This window comes from Oryza sativa, chromosome 8 (assembly GCF_034140825.1).
Source record: "Oryza sativa Japonica Group chromosome 8, ASM3414082v1".
Taxonomy (NCBI): Eukaryota; Viridiplantae; Streptophyta; class Magnoliopsida; order Poales; family Poaceae; genus Oryza; species Oryza sativa.
The window spans coordinates 14,126,088-14,150,225 of record NC_089042.1 but is presented as its reverse complement, the minus strand read 5'-3'; the positions used below and the strand labels follow the sequence as shown (position 1 = coordinate 14,150,225).

The 24,138-nt window shown below is 51.3% G+C and overlaps 1 protein-coding gene and 1 pseudogene across 1 annotated transcript; both read left to right on the top strand.

Moving 5' to 3' along the window:
* The first annotated feature begins 402 nt into the window (after nucleotides 1-402).
* Nucleotides 403-3,958, top strand: LOC4345268 (4-hydroxybenzoate polyprenyltransferase, mitochondrial). The gene is made up of 9 exons (XM_015793105.3): nucleotides 403-1,156; nucleotides 1,253-1,388; nucleotides 1,627-1,748; nucleotides 2,008-2,077; nucleotides 2,167-2,316; nucleotides 2,402-2,537; nucleotides 2,625-2,721; nucleotides 2,812-3,187; nucleotides 3,507-3,958. The coding sequence occupies exons 1-8, from the start codon at nucleotides 681-683 to the stop codon at nucleotides 2,879-2,881; spliced, it is 1,257 nt and encodes a 418-aa protein (XP_015648591.1). The 5' UTR covers nucleotides 403-680; the 3' UTR covers nucleotides 2,882-3,187; nucleotides 3,507-3,958.
* Nucleotides 3,959-7,566: 3,608 nt separating this feature from the next.
* LOC107281935 (pentatricopeptide repeat-containing protein At5g16420, mitochondrial-like) lies at nucleotides 7,567-21,849 on the top strand (annotated as a pseudogene).
* Nucleotides 21,850-24,138: the final 2,289 nt, after the last annotated feature.

Below are 24,138 nucleotides of genomic sequence, written 5' to 3'. Positions count from 1 at the left end.
CTCCGAATCAACCTTCAGTCTATGCGAAAGAATTATCGAGCAGCGATCATATAGAAATGCTACTAAAATTAAATATTGGGAGCTAGGAACATGCCCAATACACTCCCTGGTGGGGGTAGTATCCTGTGCAATCGCTGTCCTCCATGAGACCGTGCGTCTCGCGGTCCCCCGCGCGCCCGCCCGCTGAGGCGCTGAGCCACTCCCGCCTCCATTTTCCGCCTGTGCCGCGCTCCCCAGCAGCCCAGCCTCACTTCGGGCCGACCGTGCCAACGGGCTGACTAGGTCCATGGGCCATTGATGGGTCCGTGCCGGCCCGCTACAGAAGCCGTGCCTAACGGGCCGGGCTGAGCCGGGCCGCCCGTTTGGCCCGGTATAGCTGCGACTGCCTCCGTCTCCGGCGTTGGCCTCTGTCTCCGCCGGTGCCGCGACGGCGTTGGCCAACCCTCGACGGCACGGCCATCTCCCATCAAAACCTCAACCACAGAGCCGCCCACCATCGATGCCGCAACCGCCTCTAGACTCTAGTTCATCTCCCACTCCGGTGAGATCTCCCTGGTGAGCTTGTTGTTCTTCTTCAGTTCTTTTCTCTCTCTCTGTCTCCTGTCACTTGGCAAGTGGGGAAACCCTTGTAGATCCGAAAATTTTCCCTAGTTTTTTTTTTTCCTTTTCCAAACAAGCCCATGGCTCTACTCCGAGCAGCCGCCGCCGCCGACCTCCTCCGCCGCCACCGCCGCGCCCCGCTCCCACTCTTACTCTCCGCTCTCTCGCCGCCTCCACCGACCACCCCGGAATCCTGCCCCGACGGCCCCAGTCCCGTCGCCCCATACTTCGCTCCGCCTCCGCCTCCGCTATGCCGCCGCCGTCGAAGCTGGCCGCCTCCGCCTCCGCCTCCGCGCGTCTCGTCTTCCTCCTACGTCGGCAGGGGGATCCTGCTCCCCGCGACCTTCTCGATCTACTCTCCCCTCTCTACCTCCTCCTCCGCCTCCCCCGACGGCTCCCCGGATGAGGATTCCTCGCCGCCGCACCCGTCTCCCGCGGCGGCGCCTCCGTCCTCGTGGGTTGACAGGTGGCTCCCACAGGCGGCGCGCCCCTACGCCATGCTTGCCCGCCTCGACAAGCCCATCGGCACCTGGCTCCTCGCGTGGCCCTGCTTCTGGTACTATACTGTCTATAATCTACCACTGCTGCTACTAGTACACCACCACCACAGCAACCTACATGAGGCTGGAACCGTTTGTTTCTTTCTTCGTAGGTCAATCTCAATGGCGGCGATGCCGGGGGAGCTGCCTGACATGAGAATGCTGGCACTCTTCGGATGTGGAGCCGTCCTCCTCAGAGGCGCTGGATGCACGGTCAATGATCTTCTTGATCGAGACATTGATAACAAGGTGATTTGTGTTAATCGTTTCCGTTTCGTTGTACTTTCTCCTGTTAAGAGAAATGCCTTTCAGACTGTTGCAGTTTTCAAGTTAAAAAACCAATAACCATATTAAATGTCATCACCATATCACCAGTTGCTCCAAGAACAATTCAGTGGAATGGTCAACCAGGAACATAAAGCAGTTTACTCTCTGATGGGATTTCAGCATCTTGATCTTTGACAGAAAAGTATTTGTTTTCTTGTAGGTTGAGCGCACCAAAAGCAGGCCTTTTGCATCAGGCATTCTAACCCCTACACAAGGAGTGGGCTTCCTTGGATTGCAGCTTTTACTGGGATTGGGCATTCTTCTCCAACTAAATAACTATAGGTACATTGGCCTTGTTTGACTAAATAACAATAGGTGTTTTTCAAGGTTTTGTGCAGAAAATAGCACGGAGATATTTGGTGCAACACTCGAGTTTATCTTCTAAGTTTGGAATGCAAAAACTGAATATGTTTTAAGTCTAGTTTCTTATCCACTTAACAAAATACAAGCTGCTTGCATTTTATATTTCTGCAATTTCTTTTTTTGCTTATGTCAGCACATTAATATTCACCTCCATCACTGCGTTATATTTTTCGTGCAGCCGTATTCTTGGGGCATCTTCACTTTTTTTGGTCTTCTCTTATCCCTTGATGAAGAGATTCACATTTTGGGTATGCACTGAGCACATGGAAGTCATAATAATGTGAACTTATTTCACCAACGGTGATCAATTGTGTTCATTTTAATGCATTTGTTACAGCCTCAGGCGTATCTTGGCTTGACCTTTAATTGGGGAGCTTTGTTAGGATGGGCTGCCATTAAAGAAAGCTTAGATCCTGCCATCATCCTCCCATTGTATACCGCTGGTATATGCTGGACACTCGTATATGATACCATATATGCACATCAGGTACTAATGGTTTTTTTTTTTGATGTTTTACCTTAGTGATAACATCTTAGTAGATAACGTAATTTCTTATCCAAATATATGCTAGGACAAAGAAGATGACCTCAAAGTAGGGGTCAAGTCCACAGCATTAAGGTTTGGAGATTTAACAAAACACTGGATTAGTGGCTTCGGTGTTGCATGCATTGGCAGCTTAGCACTCAGTGGCTACAGTGCTGACCTTGGTTGGTGAATGTTATCATAATGCCTTGTTTAACAAATATTTATTGGCATACATGATATTGACTGCAAACTTTACTCATGTTGGACAGCATGGCCTTACTATCCTTTTCTAGCTGCTGCATCTGCGCAGTTAGCATGGCAGATTTCAACTGTTGATTTATCTGACCGCCTGGATTGCAACAGGAAGTATGTGTTTTTACATTGAACCGAAATGTGTTCATTCTTTTGTATATCTATGAGATTATTAACTCACTTAGCTCTGTTGGTACTCTGCAGATTTGTGTCCAATAAGTGGTTTGGCGCTTTGATATTTGGTGGAGTTTTATGTGGACGACTTGTATCATGATAATTATGAGCCACGAGTTTATTATGGTTCATGGTAGTGTTTTCAGTGGAAAATTCGTAATTTTGATAGAATAGAAAGACTCTTGACAAAACTTAGGATGCGCAAACCTCCAAAGAATGGAAAGTTGATTCAAAAAGAAAGAAAGAAAGAATGGGAGTTAGGGCTTGGGTTTCCTCTGTGGCGCGCTAGTTCCAATTTCATATCATGCAGTGCAGTCTCATTTCTATTTTTATTGGATGAAAGCCCTTATCCATGTTGAGGACTGCTATGCCCTGCTTTATGCATCAAGTTGCAGAATGAACTTTTGTAAGTTATATATTCCTTATTTCTTTGGCTTTTCTCCTATACTAATACTCCCTCCGTTTCTAAATATTTGACACCGTTGACTTTTTTAAATATGTTTGACCGTTCATCTTATTAAAAAAATTTAAGTAATTATTAATTATTTTCCTATTATTTGATTCATTGTTAAATATACTTATATGTATAAGTATAGTTTTACATATTTAACAAAAGTTTTTGAATAAGACGAACGGTCAAACATGTGCTAAAAAGTCAACGGTGTCAAATATTTAGAAATAGAGGGAGTATAATATTATGGGATTAACCGTTTTCTGTTATGCAGGTTATTTCCTGAGCACTTTGTGACAATGTTCCCCATCTTCTGTTCAAAAGATAAACCAGGGAACATGATAAAATATTGATGCAGATTGTTGTGCATTTACAAGACTCTTCTGAATTCTGATGCTCCTTATTCATGACAAGGCTAATTAATTCAGTCTAACACCAAACATATTTTTACGGGACTAAGATGTAAATTGTGCCATACATTTTTTTCCCATGGATAGCAGTTGGACAGAACTATCATAATGTATTTACCGGTTATACCGATTAGTTCATTTTGTTACCACGATCTTGTTACCATGTTCGATGTGTCCCTTGCAGTCTTGTAGAGTTCTCTTGCACATTCTCTGTTTGATATGATGTTGATTTTTTAGAGAGAGAAAGATGTTGATTCAGTTGTTAGACTTGTTCTATGAGAACATGATCAGTATATGAGGTATTTTCCCAAGGCAATGTGATGTTATCCCGTATGCTGTGAAATAGGGAATAATGATGACCCCGCTTCAAGCAGAATGCTGGTTTGGTGATTTAATTTCCCCACTGTTTATTATATGACAAGCAAACTTCTCTATTTCTTTTGGCCAGATGGAAGGCTAACTTTTGTGCAATGAAGAGGGTTAGAATCCATCTGAAAAAGATGGTCAGAATAGGTAAGGAATTCCTCCTATTGATCGCCATTGCTTGAGAATGGGTTTGAAATTCCACATCTAATATTCATCATCATACCCGATGCCATAATAGAACAAACTGCTACTTATTTTGCATTATAAGTCATTTTGGGTTTTGAATAGATTCATACATAGATCCATGTATGTGTTTCAGTTCAAATTTATGTGAATATTAGTGAATCTAGACGAGGGATGAAAATACCAAATCTTCATATAATGTGAAATGGAGGGAGTACAAATTGGCGGATCACACAATCGTATGAATTCATTATTAAGGGCTCCTTTGGAATGAAGGGAAAACAAGGAATTTTGGAGGATTTGGTTCCTGAGAAAAAAAATCATATATGGTCCTTTGGAACAAAGTAAAAGCTCTCTCAAATTCCTTCAAAATTCTTATGGATTTGAACTATGAATTTTGGAGGAGTCTAGCATGAGGTTCTTCATGTTTTTCTCTCCCAATGACACAAAGTTCCAGCGTTTTTCCTATATATCATCCAAACGATAGTTTCAGAACTTTCTTCATGTTTGCGTTTGTCCTCATGTTTTTCTCTTTGTTTTAATTTGCTATAGGAATTCAATAGGTATGACACTCTTATCAATATTTTTCCTGTTCCTATATTTTCACAATCATACATTCCAAAGGAGACCTAAGAGTTCAAAAAAATATGAGTGATGCTCTGATATCCTATGTGAGCGAACACAAGGAGAATTACTCAGTAGCTATTCCGGTTGATTATTATGGCTGTTCAAATTTTCTTAAATGGTTAGACTGCGATGGACAAAAGTTTTATGCCTATGTTTAGGATTCAATATACTTTTAATACTATTTACCTGGCCGCAAGATCTGGCAGGCTTGTTTGCTACTACTAGGTAAATATACCATGGAAACGGTAAAAATCATTTGCTATTACTGGGTAAAATATACCATGGAAACGATAAAAAAAACACATTACAAAAAAGTTCCTCAAAAAATATAAAAGAACCCCACCCCGCATGTAGTTAGTGTGATATTAGAAAATTTGAGAAAAAAAAAGTCCATTTTACTTCTCTGAACTAATTCAAAGAATCACTCAACTTCCTAACTATCCCCTCCGTCCCAAAAAAAAGTCTAATCCTAGCTATGAACCTGGACACAAGCCAGAGTTTAGCTTTTTTTGGACAGACTAGTATTTTTTTTCTCATTTTACCTATAAACTATTGAAAGTGGTTCATTTTACTTCATAAGAACATTTCTCTTTTTTAATTGCTCTTTATTAAAGTTGTTTTTTATATGAAATTTGTTAGAGCCATATATGGCTATATTATCAAAGTTTTATTTTTAAAAATATTTTCATGGTTGTTTGTTTGAAATTTTATGTTTAAATCAGACTTAATTTTTTGTTTGTTGTGAACATATCTTATTTTGCCAAAGTGCAAAATACGGCTTATATAGAGAAAAAAATAGTAGCGTTAGGGAAGTGAAGTGAACCGTTTTTAATAGTTTGGGATATAAAATGAGAAAAAAATAGTTTAGAGGGTTAAACATTCCAATTAAATAGTTCGGGGGTAAAAGTGGAATGAATCTCAATATCTTTTTCTTCTATAAAAAGGGAATATGGAAGAAAGAGATAAAATTTTTCTTGTATTGTAATTTTTTTGTCTTGTCCTATATATCTATAAAGTTCATCCCCACTAAGTGTAGTTAATGCTAATTCTCTCTTCTCTCATGAAGCCACATCACCTCAATTGTTTTTAGCCTTTGGATGATTCATCAAGAGTGTAAATTGCATCTCTTCCCCCAAAAGGCACACCATACAACCAAACCATTTATATCCTTAGGATAATTATAAAGTTACAAAATATATAAACACATGAAAAAAATCGTATAGTAGGTAAGAAAGAGAACTCATATCTACTATATTATCACACAATTCTCCTGCTGTAACGCGTGGAGTACCCATCTAGTTTAATATAATATTTGTGCACCATCTAAAAAAAATTGCGAGTTATGTTTTCCACTTCATATTTGCCTGTGCATTCATTTTGAAAAAACAAATGACTACTACTTCCTCCGTTTCATATTATAAGTTGTGTCGGTGATATGGGACCGGGAGTATCATGACCAGAGGCTTGAGGCAGACACAATCGCCCACGTGGCCTGGCACCTTCGGGGACGTCGGGCCCGAGGGTGAGGTGTCCGCCCTCCTCCTGATTTCCCCCGAGGGGGGGTCGGGTTGCTTTTGCCCCGACCCCGAGGGCCGAAGCACCCCGACCCCTTAAAGGAGTCTGCGCCACATATATGGGATAAGTGAGCACAGCTGTGCTCACCTAACAGCATTTATTGCAGTTTGGTCAAGCGTGTCACGCTGCATGCAACGCAGTACAGCACGCTCTTTTATCCGGTCTGTGACCAGTCACAGACCGGTCAGATCAAGGGTTAGGTGGCGACTGGCGGTCTGACGCACGCCTTGCCCCATCCCGTCAAGACGAAAGCCTCTAGGCAACTCGTCTCAAGCCGGAGCTAGCGTGTTATCTCTTAGAGATGGCACGTTAGCCCTGGTTAGATTTATACCAGGCTTCATCCTAACCATTACAGACAAGGTGTTACACGAAGAAGGGCAAACATGCATGCTATTAAACTGACGCGTGGTGGACAAGAATGACCGGTCTGACACTGGTCGCGTCAGCAACGGGCAGCCACGATCCCACGTTGCGCCCGTCTCCGCTGGGAGTGGAGGTAGGTGTGGGCTGTCCCATCAAAGTGTCATTCGGACAGCAACCATACCAATCTCCGTCCATAAAGAGAAGAAAAGTCCAGTTTGGAAAGAGAAGGGTGCATGTGGTATCCCCTTGAAGTATAAAAGGAGGACCTTGCCCATAGAGAAGGGGGATGATTCTTTCCAGATTCAGAGCCTAGAACAAGGGAGAGGTCGGCTCACACTTTGTAGTTCTTTCATACACAGATCCACCAAAACACAGGAGTAGGGTATTACGCTTCGCAGCGGCCCGAACCTGTATACATCGCCGTGTCTCGTGTGTCTTGCGGGCGGACGATCTTTCCACACACAGCGAGAGCTTGAGATCTCACCCTAAGCCCCCGGCCGAACCGGCAAAGGGGGGCCTGCGCGGTCTCCCGGTGAGGAGCCACGAGCTCCGTCATCTGGCGCGCCAGGTAGGGGGCTCAGCGTGTGTTTTCTGAGCTCTCATACTCTTCCGTGTCCGCCAAGCTTCCCTTGTTCAGCCTAATGGCCGAGCAAGCAAAGGCGCACGACCTCTCTCCGAGTGTGAGCGGCGACGACGGAGAGCCAAACCCACGTCGTCGAGCTCGTACTCCCCCACCTCCACACCAAAGTCCTAAGCAGGGGGAGGCGCTCGAGAGGGTGAATAAATCCGCAGCATCACCAGTCGCAGGTGATGCAGGGGAACAGCGAGATGGGGAGCGTCGCCTCCTCGTCTACGGCGACGGCAGCACGCCTCAGGGTGCGCTTCAGGCTGCTGGCGCGCTCCTACGTCACCCGCCCGTCGTCCATGACCCTGAGTCTCCAGCCCAGCGATGGCTGGAAGACGTGGCCAACTTGGTCATGACGGCACAGCAGCGCCTGGGTGCTGGTGGACGGTCCGCCACCACCAAGACCTCCGGCGCCGCTACCACCGGCTCCGTGTCGTCAAGGCGGAGGGCGCAGCGAGCGGCGGCGGCTGCACGGCATTCGGCTGCCACTCCCTCGTCGACACCCTCGACTCGGGAGGATCAGCATGGGGAGCCGGATGCCCGCCTCAACATCGAGCGCCGGCGTAATAGCCGGCGTACTCCCCGTGCAACGGAGGGCGCCTCCTCGTCCAGAGTGTCACCTCGACATGGACGTGAGGATCAGCCCTCCGTGCCCCCGGCTGGTGGTGTCGGCTGTAGAGCCTTTGTGGCGAGTCTTCGGAATGTCCGTTGGCCCCCAAGGTTCCGGCCCACCATCACCGAGAAGTACGATGGGAGCGTCAACCCCACCGAGTTTCTCCAGGTCTATACGACCGGGATCGAGGCCGCTGGGGGTGACGACAGGGTCATGGCGAATTTCTTTCCCATGGCCCTAAAGGGACAGGCGCGGGGTTGGCTGATGAACTTGCCACCCGCGTCGGTCCACTCCTGGGAGGATCTGTGCCAACAGTTCACCATGAACTTCCAAGGCACATATCCACGCCCAGGCGAAGAAGCGGACTTGCATGCAGTACAGCGAGGCGATGATGAGTCGCTTCGCTCGTACATTCAGCGGTTTTGCCAAGTCCGCAATACTATACCATGCATCCCTGCACACGCGGTGATCTACGCGTTCAGGGGGGGCGTGCGACACAACCGCATGCTCGAAAAGATCGCTTCCAAAGAGCCCCAGACCACCGCGGAGCTTTTTCAGCTCGCGGACCGAGTGGCTCGTAAGGAGGAAGCGTGGACATGGAACTCCTCCGGTTCCGGAGTGGCAGCTTCGGCCGCCCCCGGATCCGCCGCTCAGACAGGGCGGCGTGACAGGAGGAGGAAGAAGAGGTCGGACCGTTCCGGCGACGAGGGTCATGTCCTCGCCGTCGAGGGCGCTTCGCGGGCCACTCGAAAGGGGAGGCCTGCGAGCGACAAAAAGAAAGAGGCTGGTACTCCCAGCAGGGAGCGCCCCGCCGGCAGGTGGTGCTCCGTCCACAACACCTCCCTCCACGATCTCGCGGACTGTCGTGCAGTCAAAAATCTGGCTGAGCGAACGAGGAAGTGGGAGGAGGACAGGAGGCAGGAACGCCGTGAGGGCAAGTCCCCGGCGGTTCCTTCCGGCAAACGGCGAAGTGAGGCCAAGCAGAAGGCCCCCGCTGTTGGCATCGATGATGGTGATGATGACCTAGGTTTCCAAGAACCTGGGGCCACCATTGCCACCGTCGATGGAGGAGCGTGTGCTCACATCTCTCGCCGGAGCTTCAAGGCTATGAAGCGAGAGCTGCTGGCCATGGCTCCTACTCATGAGGCGATGCGTCGGGCGCGGTGGTCGGAGGTTGCTCTCACTTTCGACCAGACCGACCACCCACCGTGCATTGCCCGGGGAGGGCAGGTTGCGATGGTAGTTTCCCCCACCATCTGCAACGTGAAGTTGGGGCGTGTCCTCATAGATGGAGGAGCGGCTCTCAACATCCTTTCCCCCGCGGCCTTTGATGCTATCAAGGCCCCGGGGATGGTGCTCCAGCCGTCTCAACCGATCATCGGTGTGACGCCGGGGCACACGTGGCCATCAGGTCACATCGACCTACCGGTCACCTTCGGTGGACCCGCCAACTTCCGCACGGAGCGGGTGAGCTTCGATGTGGCGGACCTCAGTCTGCCCTACAACGCGGTCCTAGGGAGGCCCGCGTTGGTGAAGTTCATGGCGGCGGTCCACTACGCCTACCTCCAGATGAAGATGCCGGGCCCCGGTGGCCCCATCTCTGTCCATGGCGATCTTAAAGTCGCGCTCGCTTGCATGGAGCAGCGCGCCGACCGCCTCGCTGCTGCGCCCAAGCCCGAGGGTGGTGACGAGAGGCTTGGCACCTCTGCCCCCACCGCCCCGAGGCACCGGATCGCCACATGCGACGAGGTACCGGTCAAGGAGGTTGCCTTGGGCGACAGCCCATCCAAGACCACACGGATCGGTGGTCTTCTGGATGGCAAATAGGAAGACGCGCTCGTCTCCTTCCTGCGGGCAAACGCTGACGTCTTCGCATGGAGACCAGCGGACATGCCCGGGGTCCCCAGGGAGGTGATTGAGCACCGTCTCGCCGTGCGGCCGGGCGCAAGGCCGGTCCGGCAGAAAGTGCGGCGGCAGGCCCCGGAACGTCAAGCCTTCATCCGCGAGGAGGTGGCGAGACTTCTGGAGGCCGGATTCATCCGTGAAGTCATCCATCCGGAGTGGCTGGCGAACCCGGTGGTCGTTCCCAAGGCGAACGGCAAGCTTCGGATGTGCATCGACTACACCGACCTTAACAAGGCATGTCCTAAGGATCCTTACCCCCTGCCTCGCATAGATCAGATTGTCGACTCCACTGCGGGGTGCGACCTTTTGTGCTTTCTAGATGCATACTCTGGTTACCATCAGATTCGCATGGCTAGGGAGGATGAGGAAAAAACTGCGTTCATTACCCCCGTAGGAACTTATTGTTATACATCAATGCCCTTCGGGTTAAAGAATGCGGGTCCTACTTTTCAGCGTACTACTCGAATTTCTTTGGGTAGCCAAATAGGACGTAATGTTGAGGCGTATGTCGATGACTTGGTTGTAAAAACGCGCAACCAAGAGACCTTACTCTCAGATCTAGCGGAAACTTTTGAAAACCTCCGCTCTGCCCGCATAAAACTGAACCCCGATAAGTGCGTGTTTGGTGTACCTGCGGGCAAGCTTCTCGGGTTTTTGGTCTCTGCCCGAGGCATTGAGGCCAACCCCGAGAAGATTCGAGCTATCGAGCGGATGCGCCCTCCCAGCAAACTTAGGGATGTGCAATGCGTCACCGGTTGCATGGCCGCCCTAAGTCGTTTCATATCAAGGCTGGGAGAGAAGGCGCTACCCTTGTTTAAGCTCCTTAAGCGCTCCGGGCCGTTTACTTGGACGGAGGAAGCTGAAAATGCCCTCGCCCAGTTGAAGGCGTATCTCAGCTCTCCTCCGGTTCTAGTTGCCCCGGATCCAAATGAATCCCTGCTACTTTACTTAGCAGCGACCCCCCAAGTAGTTAGTGCAGCGTTGGTTGTGGAGCGCGATGAGGACAATCCTCATTCTGCGCACCCCCACTCTGTGCCGACTTGGCCCGGGAGCAGGCAGGGAGGAGAGGCCCCCGAGTCGAACGGTGGCCTAAGGCCCCCGACGACCGGAGTCGGCCCTCTGCCCGCTTGCCAGACGGTGCTAGGTGCCCCCGACCCTCAGGAGGGCCCCGAGGCCACTGCGGGAAGGCCGCACCTATCGCCCTTTGGCCCCGAGGCTAACCCTGTGTTGACTCGACCCGGGAGAAAGCAGGGAGAAGAGGCCCCCGAGCCGGACGGAGGCCAGAGGCCCCTGACGACCGGAGTAGGCCCTTTACCCGCTTGTCCGACGATGCCAGGAGCCCCCGACCCTCAGGACGGCCCCGAGGCCACTGAGGGAAGGCCGCCCCTTTCATCCTCCGACCCCGAGGTCATCGGCACAGAAGACGAGTGCGCCCCGAGAGGCCACTTGGATGAAGAACGCCCCGGGGGTACGGCCCCTAGCGAAGAGGATCGGCCCCGCCGAAAGGTGCAGCGGCCTGTCTACTTTGTTAGTGAGGCCCTCCGGGACGCCAAGACCCGATACCCACAGGCCCAGAAGATGCTTTACGCTATTCTGATGGCCTCGAGGAAACTGCGCCATTATTTCCAGGCGCATCGGGTCACTGTGGTTACGTCTTACCCCCTCGGTCAAATCTTGCATAATCGAGAGGGTACAGGACGAGTGGTAAAGTGGGCAATCGAGCTTTCTGAGTTCGATCTGCACTTTGAACCACGCCACGCTATCAAGAGCCAGGCCCTCGCCGATTTTGTGGCAGAGTGGACCCCGGCTCCAGAGACCGTCTCAATACCCGAGGCCAGTACGAACCCCTCTCGGCTGCCTCAGACCGCCCACTGGGTGATGCAGTTCGACGGTTCTCTGTCTCTCCAGGGCGCCGGTGCAGGGGTCACGTTGACCTCTCCGAACGGAGACGTCCTCAGATACTTGGTCCGTCTCGACTTTCGAGCGACTAATAATATGGCAGAGTACGAGGGACTCCTTGCCGGACTCAGAGTGGCGGCCGGGCTGGGGATCCGCCGCCTCCTGGTGTTAGGCGACTCTCAGCTGGTTGTTAACCAAGTCTGTAAGGAGTATCGGTGCTCTGACCCGCAGATGGACGCCTACGTGCGCCAAGTACGGCGTATGGAGCGCCATTTTGACGGGATAGAACTTCGGCATGTGCCCAGACGGGATAATATGATTGCCGACGAACTCTCACGGCTCGCGTCTTCGCGAGCCCAGACCCCACCGGGCGCCTTTGAAGAAAGGCTGACCCAGCCGTCGGCGCGACCCGATCCCTTAGGGGAGACGGATGCGCCTGACCGGCCCCCGAGGCCCGTCGGAGTCCAGGCCTCGGGACCCGAAGGGAGCGCTCCAAGCTCCCTTAGATTGATTGCTTGGATCTCTGAGATCCAAACATACCTTACAGATAAGACTCTACCTGAGGACCGCGAAGGGAGTGAACGCGTACAACGCATTTCCAAACGCTACGTGTTGGTAGAAGGGACCCTCTATCGGCGCGCGGCTAACGGAATCCTCCTGAAGTGCATATCTCAGGAACAAGGCGTTGAGCTTCTTGCTGATATCCATGAGGGCGAGTGCGGAGCCCATTCCGCCTCGCGTACTCTGGTTGGCAAGGCCTTTCGTCAAGGATTTTACTGGCCGACAGCTCTCAATGACGCAGTCGATCTGGTCCGGCGATGCAGAGCGTGTCAGTTCCACGCCAAGCAAATCCATCAGCCGGCCCAAGCCCTGCAGATCATACCACTGTCATGGCCATTTGCTGTCTGTGGGCTTGATATCCTGGGACCGTTCAAACGGGCCCCGGGCGGGTTTGAGTATCTGTATGTTGCGATCGACAAGTTCACCAAGTGGCCCGAGGCTTATCCGGTTGTCAAGATCGATAAGCACTCTGCTCTTAAATTCATTAAGGGCATCACGGCCCGTTTTGGAGTGCCTAACCGTATTATTACGGATAATGGCACCCAATTCACTAGTGAACTCTTCGGCGACTACTGTGAAGACATGGGCATCAAGCTCTGCTTCGCCTCACCTGCCCACCCCAGAAGCAATGGCCAAGTGGAGCGCGCCAATGCAGAAATCCTCAAAGGCCTTAAAACCAAGACCTTCAATATTCTCAAGAAGCACGGCGATTCATGGATCGAGGAGTTGCCAGCGGTGCTCTGGGCGAACCGAACCACACCAAGCCGAGCGACCAGGGAAACGCCTTTCTTCCTCGTCTACGGCGCAGAAGCGGTTCTCCCATCCGAGCTCACCCTAAGGTCTCCTCGGGCCACCATGTACTGCGAGGCTGATCAAGATCAGCTTCGTAGAGATGACCTCGACTACTTGGAAGAGCGAAGGCGGCGCGCGGCCCTCCGAGTCGCGCGCTACCAGCAGAGCCTACGGCGCTACCATCAGCGCCACGTCCGGGCCCGATCACTCTGCGTCGACGACCTCGTCCTACGCCGCGTCCAAACGCGTGCTGGATTGAGCAAGCTCTCACCAATGTGGGAGGGTCCGTATCGAGTAATCGGCGTCCCCCGGCCGGGCTCCGTACGGCTGGCCACGGGCGACGGCACTGAGCTGCCGAACCCGTGGAACATCGAGCACCTTCGTCGCTTCTACCCCTGAAGGGGGGGGTCGGGTGTCAGGTTTTGGCTCGGGCCAACCCCGCACCCCCCTCGGGTGTGCAGGGTTGGCCGGGGGCTACCACACATGCACAGTCTTACTTTTCTTATTTCAGCATTTCAATAAAAGCAGTTTCAAATTCCTAAAGGTTGTGTCTGTGCTGTTCTTTCCTTTTGAAGAATCTTAACTTAAAATAAGGTCACTCGTACTCAACCTTGCCCTTGGGGGTTCGGTTCGGTCAGCTAAAATCGCCAAACGGGGCCCAGAACCGAGCCGTGCCCCGGGGCGTGGTGAACTCCGGGGGGGAATCGGCAAAAACCCACAATCGGGTCACCCATACCCCTCGGTCACCATGTTCCCGGCCTGGCCAGTCTCGACATGTGGATCTCCCCAGGCACTAGCCCCGACCCGAACCACTCGAGGACTGGGACTTGGGCACGAGCCCTTATTTCAAGCTAAGGCGCAAAAGGACCACGGCACAAATCATCCTCAGCTCATATGTATAGCAAAATAAAGTTAACATAGAAATTTTTCATCATTTTTGATTGCAGATTAAGTTGATCTATACAAAAAGAAGAAAGAAAAAGAAAAGATTGGAAATTGGCGGGGGCCTGGGGGCTCATTCCAACGCGCCCGGGTCGCCGGCCTCTTCGCCACTGTCGTCCTCACCGCTGGCGTCGCCCTCCTCGTCGGAGCTGGGGGCGAACGCAAGCCGAGGGGCCGACCCCTCGAAGCCGTTGACGATGTGGTCGGCAGCATCCCCGACCCGCGCGCGCGCGTCGTCCTCGGTCCCGGGGGGGAACTCCTCCAGCGCCATCCATGGAGAGAAGTTGGGGTCCCGGGCCTGGTAACTCGCCAGCACGAGTTCGACCGCCCCCCGGGCGAGGTCCCTCGAGGATGACTTAATGGTCTTCTCGAGCTCCTCGGGGAGTCGTTCGAGAACCCAGGCCATCCTGTTGAGGTGCGGAGCGAGGCCTTCCAGATTGCTAGGGCGCGTCCTCGACTGGCCTTTCCAGAGGCCCGCTTGCCGACCGGCGCGATCCATGCGGGAGACCGAGTCCCAAAGCATGTCGGGCCCCATCTCGCCCGCCAAGCGGAGGGCCTCGGCCTCCCCGATGGAAGAATCCAGCGCGCGCTGCATGTCAGCGACGGTGTGTTCGGCAGCCGCGAGGCGAGCGGCTAAGTCGCTTTCGCCCGCAGCCGCCCCACCGATGCGCGCCCTCGCGGCCAGCTCTTTCTCCCGTGCCTCGAGGTTGGCAGCCCGCTGCTCCAGCGCGGCCCTCTCGGCACGGACGCATTCAAGGTTGCGGCGCGCCTGCTCCTCTTGCGCCGCCTCGCGGAGGGAGAGGCTGTCCGCCAGCCGTTGCGTCGTGGCCTCGGCCTCCTCGAGAGTTCGCTCCCGCTCAGCGAGTGCCTCCTCGCGAAGGCGGAGCGCGGACTCCTCCTCGGCGCAGGCGGCCTCGTGCGCCGCCAGCGTCGCCTCCCGGAGAGCGGTGGCGGCCTCGCGGTCCGTGAAGCCCTTCTCCACGGTGCCGGCGTGTTCTTCCAGCGCCATGGCACGGGCCTCAAGGGACTCCTCGCGCCGCCGGGACGCCGCTTCGACTTCCGTTGCCCGCCGCTCTCGGGCAGCGGCGGAGTTGAGAACCCCTTGGGCGGCGTCGAGCTTGTTCTTCAGCTCCGCCTCCCAGCTTGCGTGTTGAAGGCGGAGGGTGTCTTGCGCCTCGACCATCGCGGTGGTGGCGATGAGGGCGGCCTCTCGCTCCTCCTCCACCTCTCGGGCGATCTCCGCCAGCGCCGCCTTGCGGGCTTCAAGCTCCGAGATGTGGCGGCGGTGAGCCTTACGGCCCACCTCCACCATGGCGTCCACCGAGCGCCGCCCCTCCTCAACACGCGCCCATGCGGCCTCGAGCTCCGCTCGTTCCGCACGCAGGGCCTCCACTCGGGCGTTGAACCCATCCAGCACTGCGGTGTTCGCGGCGGCCAGGGCCTGCAGAAGGGGCTCGGCGCTCAGCGGGGCGACAGAAGATGAGGAAAAGAGCCGCCTTGGAGAAAATGCGACGCGGCTTGGCCCCCCGGAGGATGCGCTGGGCTCGGGGATGTCCCCCGGGCCCGTTTGGTCCTGGGCGTCGCCCGGTGAGGTAGGCCCAGGCGACGCGCCCGCGGCCTCGTCGCGAGCCGCCTCGAAGGATGTCGCCTGAGGGCCGCCCGAGGGAGTAGGCCCAAGTGACGCGCCAGCAGCAGCTGTCGCCTCAGCCTGGCGAGCCCGGGCGGCCTCCTCCCGGGCAGCTTCTTCGGCTTGGCGAGCCCGGGCGGCCTCCTCCCGAGCAGCTTCCTCCGCTTGGCGAACCCGGGCGGCCTCCCGGGCGGCCTCTTCAGCTTCCCGAAGGCGGGCTGCGGCTTCACGCCGGTCAGACTCTCGCCTCCGCTCCTCTGCGGCCGCTGGATCTTCGGCCTCGGACTGGCCGGACTTGGGGTGGCGGGAGGAATGCGACGGGACATCGCTGAAGCAGAAGAAAAAACCAGAAGACGAACAAAATGAGTAAGAAAAAACTTCCGTTTGGGAGAAAGATGGTCGCAATAAGAGTGAGACGAACCTGCGAGGGGGTCGGTTAAATGACCACTTTGGAGGGGAAATCAGGTTTCCCCGGGCTGGTTCCGTCTCCCCCATCTTGCGGAGCCGCTTCTTCTTGCGCTCCCCCTCGGGCTGTGACGTCGGCGCGGCCCCCTCCGGGCGCCGACTACTGGCACGCGCCGCCCCGCCCCCTCGGGGAGGAGATGGGGGAGGTGTTCCTCCCAGCTTCCTCTTCCCCTGGGCGTCGGCAGGGCGGCTGCTCCCCGAGCCCCCGACGCGGGGCCCAGAAGCACGACCCCCTCCTGGGGCAGATTGTTCCCCCCGGCGGCGCTCGCCCGCGCCGTCGTGGCCCTTAGGGGCTCTCTCCTCTGAGGCCCCGACCCCCATCATAATGGTTAGAATGGAGGCGCGGTCGGGATCGCTGCAGAGGGGGAGGATCTCCTGAGGAATGCGAGACGCCTCCGCGGAGCCAAGATTCAGCACCCTTTGGACCACGATCTTGAAGTCCTCGGGAGCCCAATCCCATCTGGCTCCCTGGTGGGTCCGCATGTAGTCTTCAGGACCAGTGTACTCCCAGGCGCTCCGGGCGCGCCGTTGGAGCGGCGCAATCCGGCGACGGAGGTAATCGCCGTACACCATGGCCCCGGTGAGCCCCTGGGATCGCAGGCCCGCCAGGCGGTCGAGGACGGCGTCGTACTCCTCCCCCAGATCTACCGGCGCCCGCCAGCTGGAGACCTGCGCCGGGGGCTGGCTTGGAAGTCGGAGGCGCGCTTCGTTGGCGAGGGGGGTGTAGAACCAGTCGCTCTTCCAGTCGTCCCACTTCTTGCGGAGGACGCAGGGGATGTAGCGATTCAACACCGGCCCCCGCGGCTGGAAGTAGCAGCCGCCAACCACCGACGGCGGTGACACCGACTGCACGGTGAAGAACCACCGGAACAGCTGAAGAGAGGGGCGCACCCCAATAAACATCTCGCACAGGTGCGCGAAGATGGCCAATGTCATCACCGCATTGGGGGTGAGGTGCGCCATCTGGAGATCGTAGAACTCCAGGACATCCATGAAGAAATGAGAAAATGGCGGGACCAGCCCAGCCATTGCGAAGGGGAGGAAGAAGATGGACCGCCCCGGGTAGTCTGGTGCCGGGCGCCCCTCGCCCAGCATCACTGTCTCCCGACCGGTGGCGGACTCAGGCATGAAGCGGCGCGGCAGTCCGGCGTGCCTCTCGTTCACGATGCGGGAAGGCGGTAGTACACTGCCGTCGAGCAGAGCAGAGCCCCGTGCCATGGCGGTTGAGGAAGAGATGATTGAGAACGAGCGCGTGTGGCGAAAGTAGGGCGTAGCAGAGAAAGAGTTAGAGCTCAGGCGGCGAAGGCAAGAGGAACAATGGCGAAAGGAAGGGAGCAAATCCTTTTCTCGATGCTTTTATACCCTTGCCATCGCTGGGCCTGGCTCCTCGTTTCTCGCGCCCACTACCTCGCTCCCTCGTATCTCGCTATCTCGCTCCCTAGTTTCCCGTGCCCACGCTTCCACTAATCCCATTCGCCCGCTTACGGCGCGTGAAGTGGATATGCGGTTGTGGCAATCGAAACGGATTGTATCGTGCGCGCGTTAATTACGCTCGCCGACTGAAGCGGCGTTACCGTATCTCCGAGCGAGACAAATCTGCTCACCCAGATTCGCGCGCTGCTCAAGTGATGTGGCAGTCTTGAATAGACCGCCCATTATGGACAACCAAAGTTATCAATACCAATGTGCATGGATTGAGACCGTTGGGTATTTTGCCCAACTACGGAGACCGGTCCCACCTGTCACCAGGCTTTAGGGGTGGCGTCACACCTGACCGCTTCCCTTGGGAAGGGAAATTGCTCTGGCATAACGCCGGGGGCTACTGTCGGTGATATGGGACCGGGAGTATCATGACCAGAGGCTTGAGGCAGACACAATCGCCCACGTGGCCTGGCACCTTCGGGGACGTCGGGCCCGAGGGTGAGGTGTCCGCCCTCCTCCTGATTTCCCCCGAGGGGGGGTCGGGTTGCTTTTGCCCCGACCCCGAGGGCCGAAGCACCCCGACCCCTTAAAGGAGTCTGCGCCACATATATGGGATAAGTGAGCACAGCTGTGCTCACCTAACAGCATTTATTGCAGTTTGGTCAAGCGTGTCACGCTGCATGCAACGCAGTACAGCACGCTCTTTTATCCGGTCTGTGACCAGTCACAGACCGGTCAGATCAAGGGTTAGGTGGCGACTGGCGGTCTGACGCACGCCTTGCCCCATCCCGTCAAGACGAAAGCCTCTAGGCAACTCGTCTCAAGCCGGAGCTAGCGTGTTATCTCTTAGAGATGGCACGTTAGCCCTGGTTAGATTTATACCAGGCTTCATCCTAACCATTACAGACAAGGTGTTACACGAAGAAGGGCAAACATGCATGCTATTAAACTGACGCGTGGTGGACAAGAATGACCGGTCTGACACTGGTCGCGTCAGCAACGGGCAGCCACGATCCCACGTTGCGCCCGTCTCCGCTGGGAGTGGAGGTAGGTGTGGGCTGTCCCATCAAAGTGTCATTCGGACAGCAACCATACCAATCTCCGTCCATAAAGAGAAGAAAAGTCCAGTTTGGAAAGAGAAGGGTGCATGTGGTATCCCCTTGAAGTATAAAAGGAGGACCTTGCCCATAGAGAAGGGGGATGATTCTTTCCAGATTCAGAGCCTAGAACAAGGGAGAGGTCGGCTCACACTTTGTAGTTCTTTCATACACAGATCCACCAAAACACAGGAGTAGGGTATTACGCTTCGCAGCGGCCCGAACCTGTATACATCGCCGTGTCTCGTGTGTCTTGCGGGCGGACGATCTTTCCACACACAGCGAGAGCTTGAGATCTCACCCTAAGCCCCCGGCCGAACCGGCAAAGGGGGGCCTGCGCGGTCTCCCGGTGAGGAGCCACGAGCTCCGTCAAGTTGTTTTGGCCTCTTCTCCCTTCTTCTAATTATCCAAAGGTTATAAATGACTGAGTTATATGGTGCAGCTTTTGGGAAGAAAAGATGCAATTTGCACCATTGATGAATTATCCAAAGGCTAACAACAATTGTTGTGATATGGCTTCTTGAGAAAATAGCACTTAAGTAACCCTTAGACCCTGTTTGTTTTAGTTTAAGATTATCATAATCTAGATTATTATGAGTAATTTGAAATGAATGGATAATATATAAGCCATATTAGTATAATCTGGTAATTCCTCCAAAAGTGCTTTTTTTCCATATTATTTCACGGCTAAAGACCCACTACCCCAAGATACTTAAAAGAAATTACCCATCTCTGTCATCCAACCAAACAGAGCGGACTCCTTCCCCACTCCGCGTGTGCATCTACCCCGGCCGCGTGGGCATCGGCCTCCTCCTCCCCCAGCAGCGTGCGCCACTGCCTCGTCCCCTGGTCACGCGAGCATCGGGCCTCTCCTACCTTAGCCGCGCCGCCGTCTTCCTCACCCCACGCTCGGGCTTCTCTCTAATCTGGACCGTCACTGCGCGCCGGCTCCTTCACTAGGCATTCTAGTGACAAGGAGGTGTTCAACCACTTATATTCATCTATTTGTAATATGATTGAGCGTTCTTTTGGTATTTTGAAGATGAAATGGAGAAATTTTGTTGGACATATGAGTTATCCGATGCTATATATGCATTATACATGCATGCATGGCGCTTCATAATTTTATTCGAGATAGTAAATTGAGTGGGAAGAGTTTGATCGGTGTGATAATGATGAAAACTATATGATGATGCCTTCATCTCAAGCGAATGCTAGTCAATTTGGAGACGAAGAGGGAGACACAAATATCTTGTGTGATAATATTTCCGATGTTTTATTTGCTAGGAGATAATAATTTGGTGTTTACTCTATTATAAAAAAGTTGTCATGAATGATTTATTTATTAATACATGACATTATTTTTTTAGCTATTTTCAAAATATGTATTTGTTGTATATAGTGACAAAAAGGATGAGCAAGGCATCCAAAATAGTTGAGGACATTATAAACTTTGGCCTTTCAAACCCAGTAATCCATGCCTCCAATAGTCCAGAGAAACAAATAACTCATAGCTCATTCTACGCCAGCTTATTATAATCCAGCTTACAGTAATCTGACTCAATAATCTAAATCGCTGAAACAAACATGGTCTTAGTGGGGATAAATATGGTATTTTGACACATATATGAACCCGTGCATTAATCTATTTAAAACCCAAAATATCTTATAATGAACAAACGAGGTAGTTTTCTTCACTTACAGTGAGGGCTTTCATGATTTCACAAAGAGAAAAATGGGAATTTACAGAGTGGCCCTATTGTAGAATGTTTTATGGAATTTTAAGAACAGCCCCTGTGAATTTGTCTCTTCCCTTCCTTCCGCCCATGCCGCCGCTGTTAGTGTACGCCCGCCGACGCCGACGCTGCACCGCCCTCTCTTTCTCCACCGCAAAGACCACCACCGTGCCACTCGCCCACCACACCGTCACCTCGACCGTCCAGCCCTAGCCGCGCCGCCTCCTTCATTCTCTCATCTCCGCGCGCCGCCTCCGCTTTGCTGCCGCGCTCTCTTGCGATGTGCCTACTAACCTCTACATCACACCCAATCTCGTCTATCGGCTACCGCAACATCCTGCATTCCTGCTCAAGGGGCTTGTTGGCATCGGTGACCTGGATTCTGCCCTCAAGGTACTCGATGAAATGCCTGGCCTGGGGATCGCCCCAGATGCCGTCACCTACACCACGGTTCTTGCTGTCCACTGTGGGAAAGGGGGATCTTGAGTGTGCACAAAATCTTTATGATGATATAGTTGCGAGTGACTGTAGACCATATGCTACGATGCACACTCTGCTCATTGGCAGTTACTGCCAGTGCGGAATGCTCCAACATGCAGCCAAAATTATGGATGTGGCCAGGTTACAACCGAATGAGGTCACAAAATCTGCTGAGGCACGCAAATAAGTGAGGTGCTAAAGTTGTTGATGTGCTATGCCAAGGTGGAAAAGTAAATGAGCCATATGAAATGAGGAGATGGATGGTACAGAAGAACGTGCCACCAGATAATGTGGTCACAAGCACATTGATCTATTGGTTGGGCAAGAATGGAATGGTTTGCAAGGAAAGGAACCTGGTTGATGAACTCGAGAGGGGTTTCAAACCGAGTCTGTTAACGTAGAATTCACTTATTTGAGGATTATGTGAAAATGTGGAGTTATAGGAGGCTGGGCGGGTGTGTAATGTGATGGTTGAATGAGGATATGGACCAAATGCAACGACTTATGATGTATTGATAAAGGGATTATGCAAAACGGGGAAGCCAAATGAAGGGGCTGCAGTTTTTGAGATGGTGACCAGAGGATGCAGTCCAAGCAAAGCTTCTTTTGCAAATTTTGGTTGATAGCTTTTCTGACTCAATAGTCAATACATAAAGATATCGTTAGCAAAATTCTTGAAATTGTAGTTTTAAGTTGACGGGATTTCTTGGATGATGATTCTTGGGATATTTTTATCAGGAAGGTAAATACAACTAATATTTGGGACAAGCATCTCAATTTAGTGTTAGATATGTAATCATGTGATGCAGAGAAATTTAATTAAGGAATTCAGTAGTAGTGTTCTTCTAGAGATTAATCAGGATATTGTGGTTCTTTGAGCTTGCTATTTCTGGGATGTGCAGATCAGATAGGAATGCATTTGGATAAATTGAAGAATGTACACTATCACATCGGTAAGCATTCTAGACCATGCCTTTTAATGATAAAGCATCATCGACCTTCTTTGTTCATATTTCTACTTGACAATATAGCTGTTTATTCCTTTGACAGTTGATGATGAATTCATGTAATCCTTAACATGACATTGTTTTCTCAGCATGACTTATTGACATGTTCATCTAAAACTCAGTCTCTCCCATGCTGATCTATTATTTAAAATTCTCCTCTGTGGTTGTGCATATGATGCCTTTACTTTACATGCTTTGTGATTCATTTTTATGTGACCAATTTAATGCACCTTATTACTTATTATAGTTACAACCTCTTGATAAAAGTTAAACCGAATAACTAAGAGTTCATCATTCAGGGTTAGATGGATTTGAGGTGAAAACGTATCTCAAAACGTCCTCTAAGGTACTGCTTATCTTGAATCTGTCAAATGCTCGGAATTTCACTATATTAACTTTAGTGTTTAAAAGGGGACTCTTAGAATTAATGCTTTAAGTTAGTGCTCACTACACTGGATAGATTGGGACTGGCCCACCATTTTCGCAAAAAAATTATTCAATCACATGTGTTATTCACCAGCTTTCTCATAAAGTTCAAATCCATGGCTAGATGACTGTGACCTGACTATCCCCAACACAACCAAGAAAATGATCTTGGTAGAAATTTGTGCTCACATTCAATGAGAAATGTTCTCACTATTATACAAACTGAAGTACATTTAGAACTTCAGATATAAGTTTTGTTGATGATGATATAGATGGTCAGAAAACTACATACAACATCTAGTGCTCCTAAGTGCAACTGAGATACCTTATCCAATCCCTTAAGTAGCGGAAAATTTACAATAACAAAAGGCAATAACAACCACAATCAGGGTTTCCCTTACCACTGGTTACTGTGGTAACCAGGCTTACCACCAGGGCACAGTAACGGTAAAGGCCCGGTATCCCTACCACGTTAAAAAGTATTTTTTTTTTAAAAAAATAAAATTTGGTAAATTTTGTCCGGTTTTTCTCAGTTTATCGCGGTTACCAGGCGGTAAATGGTAAGGGAAACCCTGATAGCAAACTCTTCCTACAGATGCATATACTCTTGAAAGTGCATCTACTAAGGTAGTTAGCTGTATACAAATCCATCTCAATCAAGCTGACATTCTATGTACCCCTGTTCCAAAATGGTTTCTTTAAATGTGAGTTCCAAGGTGGATACTATTGAATACAACACATTGGATAAGATGACAAGAGAAACAAGTCATAGTATTTTCATGTTGTTATTTGTGCTACGGTTAAGTTCCACCGAGTACAATGACTTTGAGCCTGGTTCACTTAACACAACTTACCAGCTAAATAGTGACTTCAAAATTTATTGATATGGCAATCTGGAGTTCTGGACTAGAGACATGCATTGGCAATGATTATCTATTGCACTGGAATCAAATAACTATACAGGCTGAACCCTTTGCATTTGCTCATGCCTTTTTACATGGTAGAAGTCTTCCACTCTAAGAGATGGGACTGGGTACATGAAGTCATGAATGTCTGTTGAATAACTGCTCATGCAGTACCTCTGTCTACATGATTAGAGTAGGGTATCTATCTCTTTGCTACATATTCCCGATATATTTAAGATATGGGCATATCCTTCAGTTCATCCTTAATTATATGATATCTGATTTAATTATGCAATTGAGACTTGTATTATTTGCTTCTTCCTTGAGACCTTGATTCAAAATAATATTTCCATGGTGTATGATTGACCTATGCTTTTTCAAAATGCAAAGCTTTAGAGTCCACTTCTTTCCTTTGAGCTGATTTAGACTCCGTATGAATTAAATAGTTCTGCAATTTACAATTTATTTCATCTTTCTTGACTAAATTAAATGATATTTTCATGGTATCAGCTGTTTCATTGATAGGAGCTTGTGCAGTTGCAGTTGAAGAGAAACGTACAGCGGGAAACAATTCTTCATATATAGCCAGATGTATTTGTGAATTTTGACCAACCTTGGAGATTCCCAGTGTCAAGCGGATGGTTATTATTCACAAAAGAGGCGTATTGCCAAATGCTTACATTGTTGTAAGAGCACTGAGTTGTCAGTAAACTTACTATTTGTTTTTGGAAAAAGAGATCCTCTACTTATAACTCTTTGAGTTGGCACGTTGCCATGCAAGGTAGGAAGACTGCAATCAACAAGAAGCATGTTTGCTGGAAACTTTATCAGTGCTGACACCGAACTTGATATCATAGTGTTTTATGCAGTACATTACTAC

Coding starts and splice junctions, on each gene's coding strand:
- LOC4345268 (XM_015793105.3), top strand. CDS start 681: ATGGCTCTACTCCGAGCAGCCGCCGCCGCCGACCTCCTCCGCCGCCAC. Junction 1,157..1,252: donor CTCGCGTGGCCCTGCTTCTG/GTACTATACTGT, acceptor CTTTCTTCGTAG/GTCAATCTCAATGGCGGCGA. Junction 2,538..2,624: donor TGGCTACAGTGCTGACCTTG/GTTGGTGAATGT, acceptor CATGTTGGACAG/CATGGCCTTACTATCCTTTT.